Raw genomic sequence first — 21,063 nt, forward strand, 5'->3', positions numbered from 1 at the left:
GGACCAAAGCATCTTTTAGAAGTAATAACTTTCAACTGTTTTGATAGACCACTTATCCCAGGTGAGACGTACAACTTTCCTATCTAACATCTATCTTCTTGACTGCCGAAGTGCCATGGGTCATTTGCTTAACAAAACAAAGCCAACCTCCTCTCCCAAACCTGACACATACACAAAAATAATTTCCTTGGTCATATTTTTCTCTGGGTGTGTTTAAACCGTCAACTTTGCTGATCTACTTTCTCCCCTCTCATTCTTTCTTGTGGGGGATGTTCTGTCACGTGGGACTTGTTGCAAACTCATGTTCTGAAGTTTTCCAGAGGATCTAATAGTAATGCACATACAAGAGGCTTGCAAAATCTTTCAGTTTGGAAATGGTTATATGCTATCAATAGCTCCTAGCCCTGATGTTGTTCAGCTTTGACAAATAGTTCAAAATATAGTCAGTGTAAACACTTCTGATCCCAGGATATCATGGATATACCATTTTTTGGTTCAGTCACTGTCTCAGGGTACAGGCATATGATCATTGGCTCATCAACATTGAGACCCATTTCAAATCAACCCATGTTATAGGTATCATTTAGTGTTGAATGAGGACCTCTCTGCATTTCCAGTTGTATTTTCTTGTGCTCTTGTGAAGTCGTATGTGGCCACCAACAATAAACCCTTGAGACCAGTAGGGCACTTTTCAAACCTCTTGAAGTGAATGTAGGAAAAGCAAAAGCTTTTGTTTTAATCTAAGACTAGGAATCATTATTGTAATGGATATGGGTAGTAATGCAAAAAATGCAGTATTTAATATCCATGACCATTCAATAGCTGAAGTCCTCTGAAATCCAACTCTCAAAACATGAAATGATTAATAATTAAAAGCTGCGTATATAGAGACGTAATGTGCCAAAACCTTTTCTAGAATAAGCAACTTCACACAATATTCCAGCCTTTTAATCAGTTACAATAAAGAAGGTAGTGCATAACTATTTCATTATTAAATTATATTTTCTTTTTGCTAACATGTGGCAAAAATATCTTTGTGGCAATAGGTTGGGCCTTGGAAGACCTGTGCCTAAACAGTGTGTCAACGCCTGAGCTCCTTGCCTTACAAGTCTCCTGCAGGGAGAGCACTGATTTAGCCTGAATCCAGCCTCCACGATCATGAGAGCCTGGCTGTCAGCATGCCTGAATAGGCTTCATCTGCAATCAAAGCCGCAGTGTGGCTCCCATGGAAAGCTGCCTGGTAAATTGATGTGATTTATTGTAAGACACATCCCGCTCCTGCTGTAACCAGTGGCAGATTGCAATTTTGCCAGAGAAAGCAGGATCAGGTGCTCTTGGCTGCTGCCTGTATTTCTGATGTAGTCAGGAGTGCTAGCCAGACAGATAGCCCAAAACTGTTGTGTAGAAACAACTTCCATTGTTTTTTTCCCACTTTTGTATAAATACTGCATGCTTTTAATCAATTACCTGTTTTCTACAGCTCCTGATGTTAGTGGCTTTGTGCCTTCACATGTCACTAACTCAGATTTTACTGCAGGTGTTATGATGTTTATGGGGTTTTTTGGAAGTATCATCTCCTAGAGTCACATGAAAACAGTTCCCATTTCACAACTCAGGAATGGTCCCGCCTCTGCTGCTTGCCAAGGAAGGTGCAAGCATGCAACCAGTAACTGCTGTAAGCACCAGTACTATTACTGGGAATAATTCTTACAATTACAAATAAAAAATAAATCTTCATTGAAATAAAGAACATCTCAGTTCGATTTTTTCAATGGGTGATAGTACAGAGGAATAAACCAACTCCTGTCCTACTGAACAGTGCTGGTCCATCACCCCACACTGCACACACTATCCTGATATACACATTACTGACAGACTTACGTCCTTACAAACCTGGCCCCAGTTCGAAGGACTGTTGCAAGAAATTTATTCGAGTGACTGATACTGAGTGCCAATCCTCCAGTATTTGCATTTCTCCAGGCATATGTACCATCTGCATCCATGATGCTGCTGGGTTGCGGAAAGGCGATGTGGTTTGGACCAGCTCCTCCTCTTGGCTCAGGGCAAGTACAATATTATTTTCATTCCACTATCTGAAGGAGGCAGATCTGGTGGCAATTTAAGGATCATACATTATCATAGGCTACAGAAAGAAAAATTTATGCCCTTGAGCCCTTCTCAGATCTCTCAGCAAAATCAGACATCTAAAGGAAAATCTAGTTCTTTGGAGAGCTGTAGGGATGAGTAATGCACCCAAGAGGACCTGGGGTCCAGACATGAAGGGATTAGCATGATCCACCAGCATGGTTTTGTCATCCAAGACAGACTCAGGCACATAATTCATGTCCTCTTGTTTCATAATTGCCATCTGGATGTGAAAATGGGGGAAGATGTGGGGGATGTTTCATGGCTCTGGATTGTCTTCTCACAGGCAATACATCACCTTTGGCTTTTGCAGAGGGCTGCGAGGTGTCTTTTCTGCTGTGAGCTCACACCACTCCCATTTCTTTCTGAGACATGTTACCATCAACAGCCCTCGGTACCTGTACCTCTGAAGGAGGGGAAATATTCCGGTAACCTTTTCACCCAGTATGATCACAGTCATCCAAAATGCTTTTATGCTGGGATGGAAGATTTAGGAGTGTTGGTAGATGAGAAGCTCAACATGAGCCGGCAGTGCGCTCATGCAGCCAAGAAGGCCAACCGCATCCTGGGATGTATCAAGAGAAGCGTGGTCAGCAGGTCAAGAGAGGTGATTCTGCCCCTTTACTCTGCTCTTGTGAGACCCCACCTCGAATACTGCTTCCAGTTTTGGTGCCCCCACCATAAGAGGGACATGGATCTGTTGGAGCATGTTCAGAGGAGGCCACAAGGATGATCCAGGGGCTGGAGCACCTCTGCTACGAGGACAGGCTGCAGGAGCTGGGATTGTTTAGTCTGGAAAAGAGAAGACTTTGGAGGGACCTAATAGCTGCCTTCCAATACCTGAAGGGAACCTACAGGAAGGCTGGGGAGGGACTTTTTACAAGACTGTCCAGCGATAGGCCCAGGGGGAATGGGTTTAAGTTGAAGGAGAATAGATTTAGATTGGACCTTAGGAAGAAATTCTTCAGTACGAGGGTGGCAAGACTTTGGAATAAATTGCCCAGAGATGTTGTGGCTGCCCCCTCCCTGGAGGTGTTCAAGGCCAAGTTGGATGGAGCCTTGAGTAGCCTGATCTAGTCGGGAGGCGCCCCTGCCCATGACAGGGAGGTTGGACTAGATGATCTCTAAAGTCCCTTCCAGCCTAGGCCAGTCTAGGATTTTATGATTCTATTGGGCATTTCTCGAGCAGAGAGGGTAAAAATTGCCCAGTGCTCCCACAGGACCTTATGTGTATGCAAGGAATCACTAAGACAGCTTTGCCTCTGCCTAATGCTAGGGTAACCTCCCCCCCGCCTCGAAAAACTACACCCCAAAGTCTGCCTGTTAATTGCTACAACTGGGTAAATTCCCATAGGAAACAGCAGGATCTACCTGCAATTCTCTGAGCATGTGACAACAGGCAGTCACTGTGAAACCGTTGACCTAAGGCAAATCTAAGATGAGCTAGGGGTTCATAAATAAATACCTTCCCATCCCATCAAAAAAGAGCAATATCACTCTGAATTCATGTGGATACAGAGTTTCCAGTCGGTCTCCCTCACAGAACATTTGATGGTTCATTTTAAAAAAAAAAAAAAAAAAAGACTTCTAAAGGACTTCTGGTAGTATCTAGAGACACTGCTAAGTTTTCAAACTAGGTATGCATAACATGATAATTAGTTCCTCTGAAGACACCCCCGTAACTGACAGATTTTTTCTGATGTCAGTTATGGAAGTATGAAACAGCTCTTCACAAAAACCTATATTGAATTTTTCAGCAGATAGGCTGAAAATCAATATGAAAACCTAGCTAGTAAATTCTGACACAGCACAAAGAGCTCACAACACTGTGCACTAATTGCTTTGGAGTTAACGAGGGGGAGCAAGAGCCCGTGGTGTGGAGGTAATGCTCCTTAGGTGCTGCTGCCTGTCCGCAGGTGGACATGAACCAGTGGAGAGGCCAAGGCTCCCACGTTCCTTCATGGATGCCCCACCACAACCCAGAATCAACCAGGCAGAGCTAGGGGAGCTCCCATGCCTGGCCAGAGGGGTGACTGCGGGTGGCCGAGGTCCTGCTGAAGGGGAAGCAGCAGGCAGGGCATAGAGGAACAAAATCTAGGCGGGAAGAAGGGATTGTGTTTTGTACAGCTGGAGATGACTTGAATCCTCCTGTATCTGTGAATTGCATTAGATAGGCTGCTCAAGAAATACCAAAAAAATTGCCTTCTAGAACAAAAAGCTATAAGCATTATTTTGTAGAGCTGCTTCTTTACTTCTGGTGACGCTCCAGGGTGCTCAGAATGGAAGTGAACGGGCAAGAAATAGGATTTGCACTGCACATCAGCATTGCAAATACATTGGCTCAAAAAATCATACATTTTTCATGCATTTTAGGATTGGGGCTGCAAACTAGTGCATAGGGCAGAGAGTGCAAGTACGATTCCCTGCCTGCTGGCAGAGCGGGACCGGAGACCACTAGGTCTGCTTGGTCCTGCCTGAAGGTTGCCCACTGCCAGAGATGGCGAGGCTGCCCCTCGCTGCCTCCAGTCTGGGTTTCTGCTGAGGCTGCTGCAGAGCATCAGCTAGTGCTGACAGATGCGGAAGGTTTCGAAAATGAAAGTGTGTTCCAGGAGAAGGGCAGGAATCTGCTGGAGGAATCAGTTTATGTAAAAACTGGCTTCCTCTCATTTCACATGCAGGTCTTGTGCTGGTTTTCATACCACTTGTGTTAAGGTAGCGCTCTCTATATGTTCAGATAGTGCTTTGCTGCAACTATCTCAGTGCTTGCAAGTGATGCAAATATGAATTAAAAAAAAAAAAGAATAGCTGTGTTAACTCTATGAAGCGAGATAATGATAATTGTGTCAAATTCACCTTGACCCATAGTGAAGCAGGGCCAAGATTTTTACCACTACACATAACATTGGCAAATGCCTGTCCCTGTGCCCTGGCCACTACCCAGCACTGCTGGCAGCCCCAGTCCACAGCTTTTATGCAGCACATTGTGGTATCACTTTGCAGGTGGGGACCTGTGGCATCCCACAAGGATTTGAGAACAGTAGCATTTCCATAGAGAGACAGATAATTTCCTTCTCATTAGTTACTTTGACACAAGAAACTTATCAGAGCTCCCCGATCTGTCACTGGGCTGAGGGAATGGCAATTTGTAAAGCCAGATAGGGGTTGTAAATTATTGGTGCTAGAAAATAGTTCCTTTGCATGGAAATCTGTAATGCAAAGGGAGAGTGCGCACCCAAAGTTGAATTTCCTTGGGGAAAGCATAGCAATTATTTAGTTACTATCAAGGTGATACCAAGTGTTTTCTTCCTATTTCTAGTACCTTAATATCATAAAAGGAGCTAACAGCAGTAGGATGTAGGAGGTACTCGCTGCGGAATGTTCCAAAGCACTGAGCTAAGTTGGATCCTGTGTAAGAGAGGCAGCACAGGGTTACTCAGCAGTGCACAGAGCTGCCTGGGGTCCCGTAGCACAGCGGCGTTTCATAGCATCACTCCATGTGTGGTATAAACCCGGGGATGCAGGACAGCACGTGCCGCTTGCACCAGCTCTTCACCATCTTCAGCACTTCCAACTAGCCCCATTGCCCACCCAGCGGTTCTGCAAGTGCAGGATAATACCTCCTGAGGAGTGAGGAGGCACCATTCCCCCCTCCCTCCCTCTTCAGCTGGGCCTGGCAGCTGCCTGCAGGTTGCTGAGAAAGTCACAGAAGGCAGCAGTGGCATGAAGGGCCCCTTCATGGTCTCTTCCAGCCCATAAATCACTGCACCTAACAGTCCTGCTGACCGTCGGGCTGCCGTCTTGGGCTTGCTTAAAGATCAGAGGGAGCATTTTGCAGCAGCAAAGTGAAAGCAGGGCATAATACTTATTTGCAGAATGGAATACAAGCTCTTTCCTACTTCTAGGAGACCCTTCTCATCAGGAGAGGCTTTTCCCCCTATATGGAGAAGGAAGCCTGAGGAACCAAGCTCCCTGCTGAGATCATTGCACCCTTGGCTGGAAATCGTGGCATTCTGTGGCCACAGCTGCTGTCTCCTCCTCCTCCTTGCTGGGGCTCCAACTCCAGCTGTTTCCCTGAGGCTGACAGGCAGCACTCATGAGTCAGACACATCTTACCGCAGGCTTTACAGCTTGGGTTAACTTCCAGCCAGGGAGTTCATCTGCTCCGCTCAGCTGGTGGCAAGCTGCAAGAGCACTTGCGTTGAGTTTCTTTCCTGATTGCTGAGGGCTGCTGGGATGCCACACTTTTACTGATTTACACCCTTGGAGAGAGGTGGTTTGTTTTCTGGGAGACACCGTGTGTGGCTGAGCCTCAGAGACCGTGCTCAGGGTCACTTTACTGACCCTGGCAAATAAAGCAGACATTACAAAGCCTTTCCAAAGAGAATCACAACCTTTTGGGTGATCACATAGGAAAGTGCTCTCCCGGGGGGGAAAAGCCTTCCAAGAGAAGAACATAGTGATAATATTCATGGACCTTAAGGCCAGGAGACACTGTGAGATCATCTAGTCTGCTTGTCCATTGCATTCCTCTCTGCTGCATCTGCTCTGACCCCGCAGCACGAGTAACACAATGGGGCACCACCCTATGCAATGCGTCACCCACATCTTCCAGATTTTCTGCCGGTACTTATGGTATGCTTATGCAGAAAGGAAGAAAATGGAGGTGACTGTGCTGTCTCTTAACTTGATTGCCTCCAGCTTCTGTCTGTCAGCTGGTGTTATGCCTTTCCACCAGCCTCATGGGGTTTTTCTATGAAGCCCAACTTTCAGCCATCAGGCTGCAGCCCAGGGAGTGTACAGAGCTGGCTTTTTCTCTGAGTCTTCTTGAAAATGTAGGTACAAAACCCGGACAGAGTATTTCACACCTGTAACCTCTTTCCCAGCTGAATACAAGTCACCTGCAGCAACATTTACCAACTAAACTTCATCTTAGCCAAGAATAGAACAAACTTCAATTTATTCCTCCCCTTTCTTTCTTTTTAAATTATTCGATCCCTATTACGCTGGCTGTAATCACTTAGTTGAACCGCCCAATTATCCCACTGCAGCTCAGTAACACTAATTACATCACAGTTCTCAGTGATGGAAGTTGCCAAGCTCTCCTGCTCATTATCCAGGCTTCCTCCATTGGTACAGCAGCAGGTTTCAAATTTCTTCTTTTCACATTTGTCAAGTTGGCGTCAATGTGTTCCTAATTAGAGCTTGGCCCCTCCAGTGCTACTTAGAGCCCTTCTACCTGCTCCAGTTTGGATCTAGCCAAAATAATTAGCACCCCTCACCACACCATGGTCTCGTCAGCGCGATTTGCAGCCCACCATTCCGTAAACCCCAGCCCTTTAAAATCCTATCAGTTATACAGCAGTTGATGTGCTACCTCCAATATTTTCTTTGCTGTCTCCAAGCTGAACACTTGGATTTTTCATTTCTTCAGCTTTTTTTTCCCCCTCCAATCCTCCTTTCTATCATGCTACTCCTGTGATACAGATCTCAAGAACCCTATGAACTGAACCTCTAAACCCACCCACTTAGAAGAAGGGAACTTCACTGCAGAAAGCAGCACAAGCCCCCAAGCCTTTCCTGCTGCCAGCTGTGCTACCAGTGCGTACTAGTGGAGAGCTCCTCCTTAGAGGACCTTTCTTTGTCCTAGATCGTGTTCTGTGGTCATCTTCCTTAACTTCACTGGTGACCATCACCTGCTGCTTCTTGCACGTGGCTTTTAATATCCTGCACTGGCTTTTTTTCTTAGTAGCCCCTCCTTCACTGCGCAATAGACTTCTTCTCCTACTAAGCCTTTAAAAAAGAGAAGAATAAGGCCAGTTCCCTGCCTCTGGGAAGGAACTATGTCTAACGATGGCCTAATGAGTCCTGTTGTGTGTATTTAGAGAAGCTCCATGCCAGAGTTGGCAAGGGAGGTCAGCGTTAACTGTTTCCACTCTGTGGGAAATAGCATGCACTCCCTGGTCTCAGTTGGCATTCAGGTCTCTCCTGCGTGTGATTAGAGCTAATTCCAGAAGAGAATTTAGCTGTTCTCACAGTAAGTAATGCCACCATAGCCATAAACTACATAGCTCCTTGATGCCTGTCGTCAGAAGTGAAATTCAGGTTTGGAGCTAGGTTTTCTGCTCCCTCGACAGCTACTGGAGCAAGCAGGAAGTCTTTGAATGAGTGCCCAAACAAGCTAAATGCAGTCATTGAAGCCAATATGTCAATATGAAATGCTGACCTGGATTTTGCAGCTGAAAGTTAGTAGTTGGGTGCTTCAGCCCAGGCTGGCAGGTTTGACCTTTGCAGCTCCCGCACTCTGAGCTCTCCTGAAGTCCAGGGGTATGATACAGCTTTTGTGGGTTTAAACCTCCATTCATGTCTTTCAAAGGTACAGCTGCTTACCTTACAGTGATTTCCTAGGGTTCAAGTGCATACCCAGGTTTTAGGAGGCCTGGCTGTACCGTCCTTCAGCCTGCTCACCCGGTCCAAGCTCTCCCTGCTCTGCTCAGTGATGTTCCCCAACGCGCACCTCAACAGCTCAGCTGGATGCAGGCACCCTCTGGCCCTCTCCTGCAAGTTGCATCACCATGAAGGAAACGATGTAAGGCTCATGAAGCCCAGGATCAATTACTCCTGGTGGAACCTGGCACTAATTATCAAAGCAGGCATGCTGAGGGCAAAGTGAAGTCTTTGGTCACCTTCCCCAGTAGGTAGTAGCAGACTGCTGCTGCTGTAGTGAGACTGCTTTTCTTCTGGCCATCTCCAGGAGTGTTTGCAGAATCCACTTGAAGCTGCAGAAGCCCTGCAGGGTTACTTCATGGCATGTCCACAGCTGCGTGAGAGCACACAGCTCTGGCCCCACCCCCTGGCCTTCATGACACCATCTTCCCTTTGCTTGGCCTCCAAACAGCTCTTCCACACATCCCAGCCTGTTGCCCTCTCTCCTCGGCAGCCAAGTCACTCTCCTGTGGCCCAAGTACAAGTGCCAAGGTCATCTGCTTGGCTGCCTGTGAGAATCCTGCCTTGCTGAGCCCTGTGGGAGATGAGGGTTGTTTCCCAATCCTTCCCATGGCCTCCTGGCTTTTCCCTGTGCTTGCTGTCACCATCTTCCCCTCATCCTCACAAAATTCTCGCCACCGTGCGGCCTCCCCTTGCCTGCCTCGCTACACACAGAGCAGCTCACTAACGGAGGCTCAGCAAACCCCGCTCTTGATTTCACACCCCACTGCTCCTCCGTGGGGAAGGAAACGTGCTCATTTTTCTTTTCTTTCGTTTTCCCCGCCTCTGTTTCTGTTCTAGTCTTACTCCTATCTGTTAAATTTATGAGCTCAGCTTTCAGCACTGTTCCTTCCTTGCCTGCTTTTACCCTGTACCATGTCCATCCCCATTGTCAGACTCCATTTCCCCACAACTCTTCTAGTGAGCAATTTGAGTTTAGCTGCCTTGGAGACTATTTATTTTAATATGTATATCCCTTAGTACACTGGATTAATATACCTGCTTATCTCTTCTCCCAGAGATAATTTTTTACATTGTAAATTAAATAGGGAAAGGAAAGTCAAAAGCCAATAGAATAGATTTATTTTTCAGTGCTCTCGGTGGAAGGCCCCTGCAAAGATACGTTTCACAGCACATATATAATTGCATAGATGATAGAGGGGGCCGGTTAGCTCAGTGGTTTGAGCGTGGTGCTGACAACAAGGACCAACACCGAGGTCGCGGGTTCGATTCCCGCTCGGTCCTCATGTGTTGCCTGGTCTAGTTGAGAGGTGGTGTCCCTGCCCAAAACAGAGAAGTTGGACTAGATGATCTCTAAGGTCCCTTCCAGCCTAGGCCATCCTATGATTCTGTGATTAGCAAAACAGCTGAGGTGGTGGAAGAGAAGTAAGGCTGCTCTAAATTGTCAAGGTGGTTTACTAGTATAGCTGAAAACCATGCAACTGCTTTTCTACAAAAGCCTGTCCCATAAACCAATCCACTTTCTTACCAGTTCACTGGCTGCCCTGCACTTTTGCTCGTTTTATGTTGTTTCAGAGCATCAGCAAATGCACATTTTGCTGAGAGGGGCAGGGGATGGATGCCCAGGCACGTGCAATTACTTGTTCTCGTTGTCGTGAACACAAGAACCTGCAGGGAAACTTCCCTGACTCCTTGTGGCACTGCCCTTCCTGGGAGCAAAGAGCATCAGAGCAAGGCCTCTAAGTTCAGTCCAGATCTCCTGAATCAAATGAGGCTTTTGAGTAAAGAAACAGAGAAAACAACTGCCTTGTGTTTAGAAATTTTTATTTGTCCTTTGGATCTGTAATGTAAGCACATAAAATTACAAGTGGAAGAAACATCATGCCACAAAATTGCATAGAATTTTTACAAAAATGTGAATTATGCCTCCGAAACAATCATAGATTGAAGAACTGAAAACTATGTACATGTTAACTGAAATATTTCATCCTACTCTGAAAGTAAATCATCAAGGACTAATCAATCACAAACACTATTAATACAATGTACAAGAGCAACACTGATTTCAAAGAAAGGCAAGCAATGATGTCCCTTTAGTTATCTTTCAGTGAATGTTTAGCTAATACATGAGCATTAATTAACATAATTATGAACATGTTAAATCTAAAATGTCTGGCCTTCATTAGAATTTTTAAAATTCCATTTAGACTGCCAAAACCAAGCTATTTTCAGTAGTGTAAAGATATCTGAAGTGCACAACCTAGTTTAATATAGACAGCTCTACTCTATACAGCAGAAAGTCCACGATACAGCATTTCCACACATTCAACACGGAACAAGGCAAATACATAAAAGGCACAAGACTTGCACATCATAAAGACCCTTTTTTCATTATCTTACTCTAGTTCAAGTAATATCAATATTAAATGATATCTGTTTCACTGAAATAGTCCAAACAATGCAAGATGTACAGTATTACACGCTACCTTACACCTGCAGGAAGTGGCACTGTACAGATATAAAAAAATGGGAGTACAGGAAATGGTCAAATCCAAACATACTGTAAAATGACTACAGCTGATAGTATATTTAATCCAACCAGTATAGGCATTTCTTCTTGAATATAAATAAAAGGTTAATTGGTGTTTGCCCGAGCTTCTCTGAAGACTGTGGTAAACTCCTGGCTCCGCTGAAGTCCATGGGAACGTAGCGCTGAAAGTCAAAGGAGCTAAGATTTTACCGAAAAGCCTGCGCTTTACAATGGTTTTGATAATGCAATAGTCTTCAGTTTTATTGTGAACACTACTATCAGTTTATTCTTCTAATAATTTAGACAATGTGTCGTTTTCATTTTACAAAATGCAGCATTACATCTCGACTCCCTAGGTTTTCAACGAGTGATTGATTTCAAAGTGCAAAACAAAGATTAACAGAGAATTCACCCTTCCTAGCATTAAGACCAAAGTCAGGTTTTTGAATTTCATGGTCACTAATTTCGTCATCATAAACCAGAATCGTTTAATCCAAAATATGTTCTCCAAACAATGTGCAATTTTTCTTTCTGCTCTAAGTTTAAAAAAGAAACACCAAAATACTGTTTGTTTTCCAAGATTTCAACTTATATATATATACACACCATTATTTAACTGACAACTTAAGCTTCATTTGTATTTTATTGCTTAAATTTAAATAAAATAAGTTACTTCGAAGTACTAAAATCCTGAGGGAATGGAAGTAAAGTAACTTAACTGTTACGATATACTAAAACTCATCTCTGTGTAATTGACTGCTTTTTCCGATTGCTTTTTAACACAGAGTAAGGCCCCCATCTTGCAAACATGTACGTGAACGTTACTCCCCGGAAGAATTGCGCTGAGCCCAGCGGTGCACGGGAAAACGGGAGTCTGCAGGATTGAGCCTCTTGATGCAAATCTGCATCTTTTGAGCTATTTATCCTTTGCCCTAAGACTCCTCTTCATCACCGGGCTGAGGAAAAGGCCTTTAGCGTTACGCATTGACTTGGGTACAAATACAATCTGTCCATAATGTTTCTTAACTCCTGTTTTTGTTACTATGGGAATCCAGAGAACAGCATTTCTTTACCTTTTCAAATATCCCGACTTTCACAAAGTCTGTCACCTATTATAAAGTCCTCAAAATGTGCTGTTACTTGCCATGCGTGTCATACAGTACTCTAACTTTGATTGTTCTTATTTTAAGAAGTCAGTTAAACAGATTAATATACATTTTTAAATAACAGTGATCAGGTTTCTATATTTTGCTTTTAAATTTCTGACCTTAGTAAAACTGAACCTCAGTCTTAAAAATAATGGAAGATTCTGTTAATTTTCAAATACTGTAGTCCTAAACATTTCATAATCCTATCAAATTCAGTAAGCTTAAAATATGATACTTAAAATCAATACTTGAGTCTGCAAAATATATATCAAATTTATATTCTAAAACTACTTTGATTTACAACACTAACACCACAAAAAGAATTTCATGACTCAGTGACTATTTTATAGCAGTATAACCCAGATGTTAGCTTTCATAAAGATTCTCTCTACTCCCCTATCCCTGAACCATGCCATTTGGCCAAGAGACCATGCCAACTTTGAACAGAAACATGCCCTGTGTGTATTTAGATGGATGTGTGTGCACATATAGCTCTATATATATACAAACATATATGCACTCACATGGTGTAACAAACACAGATGTATACAGACAGCGATAATCTCCCGGCAGAGATTCTTCTCTTTGTCTTCCTCCTGTCCCCACAGTTCCAAGAATTTTCAGCAGCAAATATATTTCTTTCCATGTGATAAACACAATATCAAGACAGCAAGCCACCAGTGCTTGCAAAGCTAAAAAAGGATTAAATGTTTCAGTGCAAATGTAAAAGGATGGTACAGCTGTCAAGGTGCAGTTATAAAGAAGGAAACAAATATGATTAATTACCGTTATAATATTCTCGAGGATCTCTATTAGTTTGGAGCACTTTGCACTGGCACTTCAAAAGGAAATCTGCACACATTTGTCTCTGTACAATACACTGGTCTTCATTAAACATTCTTAACAGTGAACGTGGCCAGAAAATCACCCATTGTAAATTGGCCAAAAAAAAGAAGAAAAGAAAAAGAAGAGAGGATGGTTAACATATTAATTCTCCCAACAACTGCACTAAGCTTTAGAATAATAATAAGATGAAGAATGAGAGTGAAGACCTTTCCACAATACTTTTTAGAAAATGTTCCTTTTGGGAAATGTGCACTTGAATGCAGATTCCTCCTGCCTCCCCAAGCGCTTCAGCGGCAGCTCACATCGGGAGGGTGGAGACGGGCAGCTGCGGGGCGGTGCGCCCTGGCACACCGATTGTTTCTTGGGCCGTTAAAAAGTAGTATCAAACACTTTTTCTGGATTATCTTCTTCCAATTCCTCTTCACTTTGCAGAGGTTTATGATTTGATTTTCCAATATCAGATGCCAGGGTAGGGGGGGCAGAACTGTGGTCTCCATCTTCGCTGATTTTCCCTTTCATGGCTTCCTGTACAAACTCCAGAATTTCCAGAGGCAGTCTTTTGAATTTGTCTTGATATTCCTGATCGAGTTCCACCTGCAACTACAACAAAAGAGACAAGCTGTCTTCAGGTGTATCAAATGCAACCAGTGCTATGGTATGGGGGAAGGACCACACGGGGCAGGCGGGGAAATTACTAATGCATTTTACACGATTCAAGAACATATTTCTCTCCTTTTCATGTTAGAGCCACACATCCAATATGCTTATCGATTTCCATGCAGTCATTGCAAAGCTGAAGGAACGTGCGGTCATTTGCGCGTAAGGCTGGTTTTGGGAACCATCCTTGATACCCAAAGCCTTAAAATATATGTGGATTTAATTGTACTGGGTGTCCATACTCCCACTGGCTTTCACAAGACCCGATTCAAGTGCAGTATGGATCACGGATAAGCCTTGGAAAGAGCAAGGCCTTTGTTAAGCTTAAGGTAGCTAATCACACATTAATCACACCACAAACATTATGAGAACAATATAATAACTTTTGCCAGATTTCTTGGGTTGGAGAAACCATTAGGAAAAAGTCAGTTGTCAAAGGGAGTCAAAGAGGGAGGAGGAAAAAAGTTAAATTACATTTCTTAGGGCTAGATCATGGAAACTTACATTATCTGATTAATGCAGTATGTGTCTTGGACATTACTGGGGAAAAAGTGTCATACCATCAACAGGATGCAAAAGGCATGCAGAAAGAAATCTGGCTATCAGTCTTCAGGAAGCTGTGGGTCCTTTCCCAGTATTTATTTGTATAGCCTTTGTTTTTAGTGCCCATATTAGGATCTGCATGATCCTTTATTTAAAAAAACATTCGTGTGTATCAAGGTTTCAACTGAAGAAAAAGCCAATTCTTTTTTGTCACGACCAATATGAGCATGGCAGGAAGCAAAAAGGGTTGAGTTTCAAAGTCAAACCCACGCTGTCCATCCGTCCGTCCGTCCGTCCATCCATCCATCCATCCACCCACCTTCTTAAAAAAAGGGAGTCAGGTTCTGCTAACTGTAGCTGCAGCAGTTTAGCAATTGTTTCTTAGCAATTGTATTTTGAGCTGTATTTTTTTCAGGATGCATAAAGGTGCCATGAATTCTGATCCTTCAGCTCTGTGTTTGAGTCTGTCCAATCTACTTTCAAGTCTCCTTCACTCCACTGCAACAGCTCTCAACGGACAATACAAACTTTCACTTGAACATTAGCACCTATACTAGTCGTACCATCCTTGACCTGTCCACAACATGTGACTTTACCACCACCCCTCCCTCTGAGCCCTTCCAATCCCATTCCCCATGCTTCTGTCCTGGTTTTCATTCTGCATCTCTGACTTCATTTTTGTGAGGCCTCTTCTCCTTTCTCCTGATGTGCAAAACAATGTCCTTAGCTCACCTGGTCTAGTTCTACATTCCTTAATTAGACAGATTTTGCAGCTTTTCTTCCTCAGGATCTAAGATCTGGCTTTTTCCTTTTGGTTCCCCTGCTAAAGTGGCTTTCCTGCCTCATTTCTGGCAATTTTCCTGCTGTTCTGCCCCAGTTTCCCACCTTGGCGTCACAATGCTGACAAACACCAAGTCCAAGGCACAAACAGTTCCATTCCATACGTCCTGCCTCCAAAATATGTATTTGCATCAACTGTTAGACAATCACTACCATAACACCTTCTATCATGTTTAATCCTTCTTTTTTTCCTGAAATTACTCTGTTTTCTGGCTTTATGGCTAGATAGAAATTTTTGTCTCCATTTTTATAACACTTCCAAGAGGAACAGGGCTGTAGCGTGGTTGGCAGGTATCGTGTGTTAGGGCTGGACCAGCCACTAGAAACTGAGCTGAGAAGTAAAAATCACTGAACAGAATTGGTTCTGTTTAGCTCAACCAGGACAGCAGGAAAGAAGCATCAGTGTTACCTGTCATCCCTCCCGGCCCAGCTCACCACCGGGGTCCCACAGCCCAGGGAGGGGAAGGTGAATCCTTCTGTTCGTGACAGTTACCCAAGGATATCACAGTTAGAGGGAGATTTATGCCAAACGTGGAAGAAAACATTCCTCAGGTTAATCTGAAACAGCAGTGGCGGCAGAGGCTGTGCACCACACACACCAAGTGTCACTGTCTTTTCGGATTTAGTGCCATTTGCAGCCGGGCTCTGGGCTGCCAGTGCAGATCCGCAGCAGTGTCTGAACATCCCACCAAGCCAGGTAACGTGCCTGCAGGGACAGGCAGCTTGGCATACGATCTAGGAATCGTGGAGAAGGCTCCAGAACACTGGAAGACAAAGCTTCATATAAGGGCATGAATTTATTTATACAGGAGTGTCTGAGCCAGAGATGGGCTCCTGCATTTCCCTATCTTATTTTCATACATGGAATTACTGAATTTGTAAATTTTGGGCACCTGAGGTATGGGAGGAGGTATGCAGAATGAAAAGTCAGAGAAAGATCTCCTGCCTCTCAACCTCCCTCAAAACCTTGATTTGCTTAATTAAGTTCAACATCAATAGAAATATTTATAATCCCTCAGAAACTGAATGCTATCTGAATCCAGTGCAACCCTAAGCATGTTGTCAGATAGCAATTGTGTCTAACATGCACCTCCTGAGGTGCCTCCAGTGGATAATCCCCCCTAAGTCGAGTGTTTAGTAGAGATGATGTGAATCTGGAGCTACCCCTCTCTGTGTCTCCAGAGACAGGCTATACAGATAGCTAATTGTGAAAAGGAGCAGACAGCAGACAAGGAAGGTTGAATAAAAAGGCTGTGAAAATTCCTTTTCTTTTTGACTTTCAAGGCCCTGTCAGTCCTTTCCCTTGTTTGGCTTCCGATGAGCACCTCAGAGCCTGTTCCCTGACCCTGAGCTATCACACAAGGAGGAGCACAGCTGTCCCACTGCCAGACCCGACCTCTCACTGAAGTCTTCCTCAGCGTGCTTACGGCTTGCCAACCCATGACAGTGCATTGGCTGTTTCCCCTTAAACCACCAGCCCTGGGCACAACGCTGGGAAACAGCTGCTGGTCCAGGTTACAGCAGCAAGTTGCCTGCTTAAAACCAGCTGGCTAAAAACCTGCAGCTGTTTTCCTTTTAAAAGCCTCAGGATCCTTCTATTAGACAAAGACAACCATATTCTGTGGCTTTGGGGGACATTACAGTTCATTCACTAATGGAAAGCTGCCCTCCCATTAGTAGCGGTAGCAATGTACGTTTTTTATTTGGCTTGCTGACAGCACAGCAAAGTGCCACGTCAGTGTGTGTGTGAGTGTAAACCTCTCTGCACAGCCAGCACCCCACCAGACCTCGGCCCAGTGTGGCCTTACTGTTCAGCTTGCTGGCCCCTCGGGTTCCTTCCCGTCACAAGTCCATCTCCTCCCATTTCTTTGCTCTCTAGCTACTAAACAAGGTGACCTACACTTGCTTTTCGGATTTTGAAGCCAGACAAGGGGGGGAAAATGAGACTGATGATTAGATGGGCAGATCATTATCTGGACCACTGTTCCCATTAGCACATAACAACCTTCTTCCTTCTGTTATCTCACTATCTGCTCTTATAGATCCTCTCTCCTCTCTTGAATCGCCAATAAAAATGACTTACTAATGTCACTTCCATGCAGCTTTAGTATCCCACAAGGGGCTGGAAACATTACTTCTTGTTTAGGGAAATCGCACTCTCATATACTTTACTTACAGGCAATGAGTTAATACTTTAAAATGTAGAGCCATCATTAAGTGTTTGCAGTGGTGTCCTTGGGGACAGGAGATGAATGTGTTAGTCACTCTTGACAGCTGTGGCCAGAAACCCTAACTCATGGACGTTTGCTACCTTTTATATTTTACCAATAGTGCTAGTTAGAAACCATCAGCTGCTAGTCATACCAGCTTTACAAAATGGGTAAGCATCAGTGTTATTACCCCCAAATTGTTGAAGAAGAGAAATTAAGCTTACGTAGCGGTCAGAGCTTGGGAGGCCCCATCCTCAGCTGCCTCTGGTTTGAAAGGGCTCTCCTCCACTCTGTTTATCAAACGAGACACTCACCAGCACAGGCTAAGAACAGGCTGTGGGCCACTGGGCCACCACGTTGTCCTGCTCAGAGTTAAAGCAGACGTGGTGAGGCTTTGACTGGGACCCTCCTGCCTCTGCTACATACCATGAAGCCTGAGGGTCCCCATTGCCTTCAGTCAGCCGTCAGGCGTTGTGGGTGACCAAGCGGCTTGGGCTTGCCTACCCTTGTGCCCCGGATGAAGGCCACTATATCCTTGAACCTTCCCCACAACCACCAGAGCTCCTAGCCCTGGGGACAGAAACAGAGCGAGGCTTTAAGGGACTAAGCCCATGCTTTAGTGAGCAGAGCTTCTGACGACCAGCCAGCTGCCCAGCTGATTGGCTCGTGTTCCCTTCCAATTCAAAGAGCTCTTCGGCATCCTTGGGTACAACTGCTTTCCAAAAGGGGTCATCGTTCAGAGAAAGGCCTCAGCAACCCTTCTGTGGAATATGGGAGGGAAAAATGAATGTAGTCATTAAGCTTAAACCAAGGAAAACGTGCTCGGAAAAGGGAACGGGTGGTATTATTAGAACCATTTATACCTAGGTGTTATTATTAAACTTATCAAAATAACGTAACAGCATTAAAATAGCGATCAGAGCATTAAAAGCAGTAAATGTGATCAAAAAAGAATTACAGAGGCAGAAATTGTGGGGTTTAAACTGTCCTGGATCAAGCCCCTGTAGACTTCTGCATACTTGCAGCGTGATCTAATGAACTTCTGTTTCTATCAAGAACAAAAATAAAACGATCACATGAAAAATGCAGCACGCTGCCAACATAAGTTACCAGGAGGGCTGAAGTTCACATGGGGTGTTTAGGTTAAAAAAAAATTAGGAAAATTTAAAATCAAATAAACTCGCCAAACTCCTTAATCATTCCTTATTTAGTGTTTCATATTATCTTGTCCCTGAGTTTAAGCTTCAAATACTGAACTCCTCTCCCTTTGCACTACCTGGAATACATCTCACCCCTCTTTCAAGCTGCAGAATCCTCCTTCTTTTTATCAGGATTGTTTTAAGGTAACTGTGGAAAAGCAAGGAAGTTAGACTAATGAAGTAGCAGAAGAAGCAGAAGATACAGAGCAAAGTTAAAGTGTTGCAGGAGCTCAAGCCGTGAGAAGTAGGCATCTGCACAAACACAAGTGACATCTAGGACCTCAGATGTCAGGAGCAAAGCCTTTACCCTGTGCATTAAAAACAACCAACGGACTGAAACCTGACCCTATCACTCACACGGGAAATTTGGGAATGCCTCTGTGGGCTAGTGCTGTTGCCAGCATCCTATGAAATTCTACTGCATCGACCCACCAGGCAGCCTCCATGGCTTCAAGACAAGAGGCGGATGCGCAGCTGGTCGACACCCGGCACCGCTTCTGTCTGACCTCCTCCCCCTTGTTCTGGCAGCCCAAGGGAAAGGGAAATTGTGGGAGAAGACGTCCAACCCATCTCCCTTCCGGCTATAGCCACACCTTTGAAGCTGTTCATACGAATGCTGCTGCTCCTTCCCATTGTACTTCTGAAGTGGCATTTCTGTAGTTTTTAAAGTGTTTTCAAAACAAATTTCCCCACCCCTCTCTTCCTTCCCCACACAGCTTGAGATACCGCATGCTTGCTGTGCTCGGCGGTGCAACCTTGTCGTGTCGCTCTCCTGACATAAGATGCGGTTATCTGACAAAAACCAACCCACTTCCACACGGACTTGGATTCATTCCAGCTCACGTGTTCTTTTACAATAGATTTATAACGTCCAATTTAATGGAAAGGTCACTAGTTAAAAAGCATCTAAAAAATTAACCTTCAAGCAAAAATGTTTCAAGAAAGTTATGCATGAAATACAACAAGTTACACATTTTGCTGAAAAAATCCCACCAAAATGCAATTTTGTTTAATCAAACCCGTTAATTATGACCACATTTGTTTTGGTGAAGTTCTTTCACTGCAAAAAATTTATATGAATCCAAATAAACTTTTTTAAGTCTCAGATTTCCATTCCACTTGCCATTTTTCTGTAAGGCCAGTTTTTCAGTTTTGTATTTCTTATATCTTTCCTTTTAAATCTGTCTTATTTTGCATTATTCATAAATACTTAGTTTCCCTGATCACACTCTTTTTTTTCTCTGAATGATGCAGTAAATTATAAATGAAAAATAATCCAAATATCCTGCCTCAACAATACATGTAAAAATGCACTCTGAGGACTAAACAGTTTGGTTTCTCCAACAACCTCTAACATTTCCAAGAGCAAACTCTTTATTCTCAAGTCTTTAAAAAGATTTTCACAATTTTTGACTTCTGATTCCAAATGTGAGGAATTTTTAATTTGCATTCTTTCCCCTTGAGGCAGAGAGCAGTAAAATAACGAAACAATGATTTTTTTTTTTTTTTATATGGCTGTTGTATTTATTCAACAGTTTAAATGTGATACTAATTTGTATCCAAAATTACTCTGGTACTTGCCCATAGGCAGTGTAATATTTCATTCCCCATACGCAGTACCTATTCTTTTTATTTTTACTGATGAGAATCTTGGCTGCATTAATTTCTGTGCAATTTCAGCAGACTATTTTGACAAGAGGCACAAACTGGTCACTACACGATTGTAACAAAAGAGGAACTGCAACACCTACAGGATATTTCTATTTAGCAAAGCTCCCATTTCCCTTTTCACAGATCATTGGAAATGTTTATTTTGTTAACGTCAACAAAACCAATCTTCTCACTGGTCAGTGGAAGCACACGGCAACAGAAATACTGGTCCAAGATCATCGCGTCTTTATCACTCCTCCTGTTTCTCTTAAATCTGCTAAAGCCCCAAATACTTCTCTTCCTGCAAATGTTTGACCCGTGTGCCTAAAGATCATTTTGAATAGAGGATTTGAGGCTTTTAAGACTGCATCAGACAACAAATATGCATAATGTCAGCGACCTCAATTTAGCTTCCAAAATAGCACGTACAGGACTCCCAGATTAAGGGTACAGAGAGCAAGCAAGCTGCTGTTCTGCTGCTTTTCATTTTCAGAGCTTACTTAATTAGAAAGCCATTCTGGAGGGATACAGCATTAAAAGACATATGAGTAGCAAGAATTGTTAAAAGCAGATGGAGGCTCAGTAACAGGGAGGGTGAATTTCAGGAACAGAGAGAGCTCAGGGATCAAGTGATTTATAGGAAGCAATTTTTGTTTAATTGGGAACAGAAGGAGTTTCTTACTACGGACCGTGTTATTCCCTCCACTAAGCAGATTTCTGCTGGGAAGGCAAAGGAGTAAGCACTGCTTAGCTGTCCTCCGGCCTCACAGCCACAGACTCTCTGCAGCTCTTGGCGGGCTACGGGGGGCTGCAGGAGACGGTGACTAAGGGTGAGGGGGATGGCTTTGAGA

At 43.9% G+C, this 21,063-nt stretch overlaps 1 protein-coding gene and 1 non-coding gene across 2 annotated transcripts in view; one reads left to right on the forward strand and one right to left on the reverse strand.

The window, feature by feature from the left end:
- The first annotated feature begins 9,789 nt into the window (after positions 1 to 9,789).
- TRNAV-GAC lies at positions 9,790 to 9,873 on the forward strand. Its single transcript is given in 2 exon segments — positions 9,790 to 9,827; positions 9,838 to 9,873. It is a non-coding gene; the product is annotated as a tRNA-Val (tRNA).
- A 3,609-nt stretch (positions 9,874 to 13,482) lies between these two features.
- The window catches only part of PLCB1 (phospholipase C, beta 1 (phosphoinositide-specific)), a 123,672-nt gene continuing 116,091 nt past the window's right edge, over positions 13,483 to 21,063 (reverse strand). Inside the window, exon 24 of the mRNA XM_009874236.1 lies at positions 13,483 to 13,713. Within this exon, the coding sequence (XP_009872538.1) occupies positions 13,483 to 13,713 (231 nt within the window). The remainder of the gene's footprint in view (positions 13,714 to 21,063) is intronic.

The sequence above is a fragment of the Apaloderma vittatum genome, unplaced genomic scaffold (assembly GCF_000703405.1).
Source record: "Apaloderma vittatum isolate BGI_N311 unplaced genomic scaffold, ASM70340v1 scaffold4088, whole genome shotgun sequence".
Taxonomy (NCBI): domain Eukaryota; kingdom Metazoa; phylum Chordata; class Aves; order Trogoniformes; family Trogonidae; genus Apaloderma; species Apaloderma vittatum.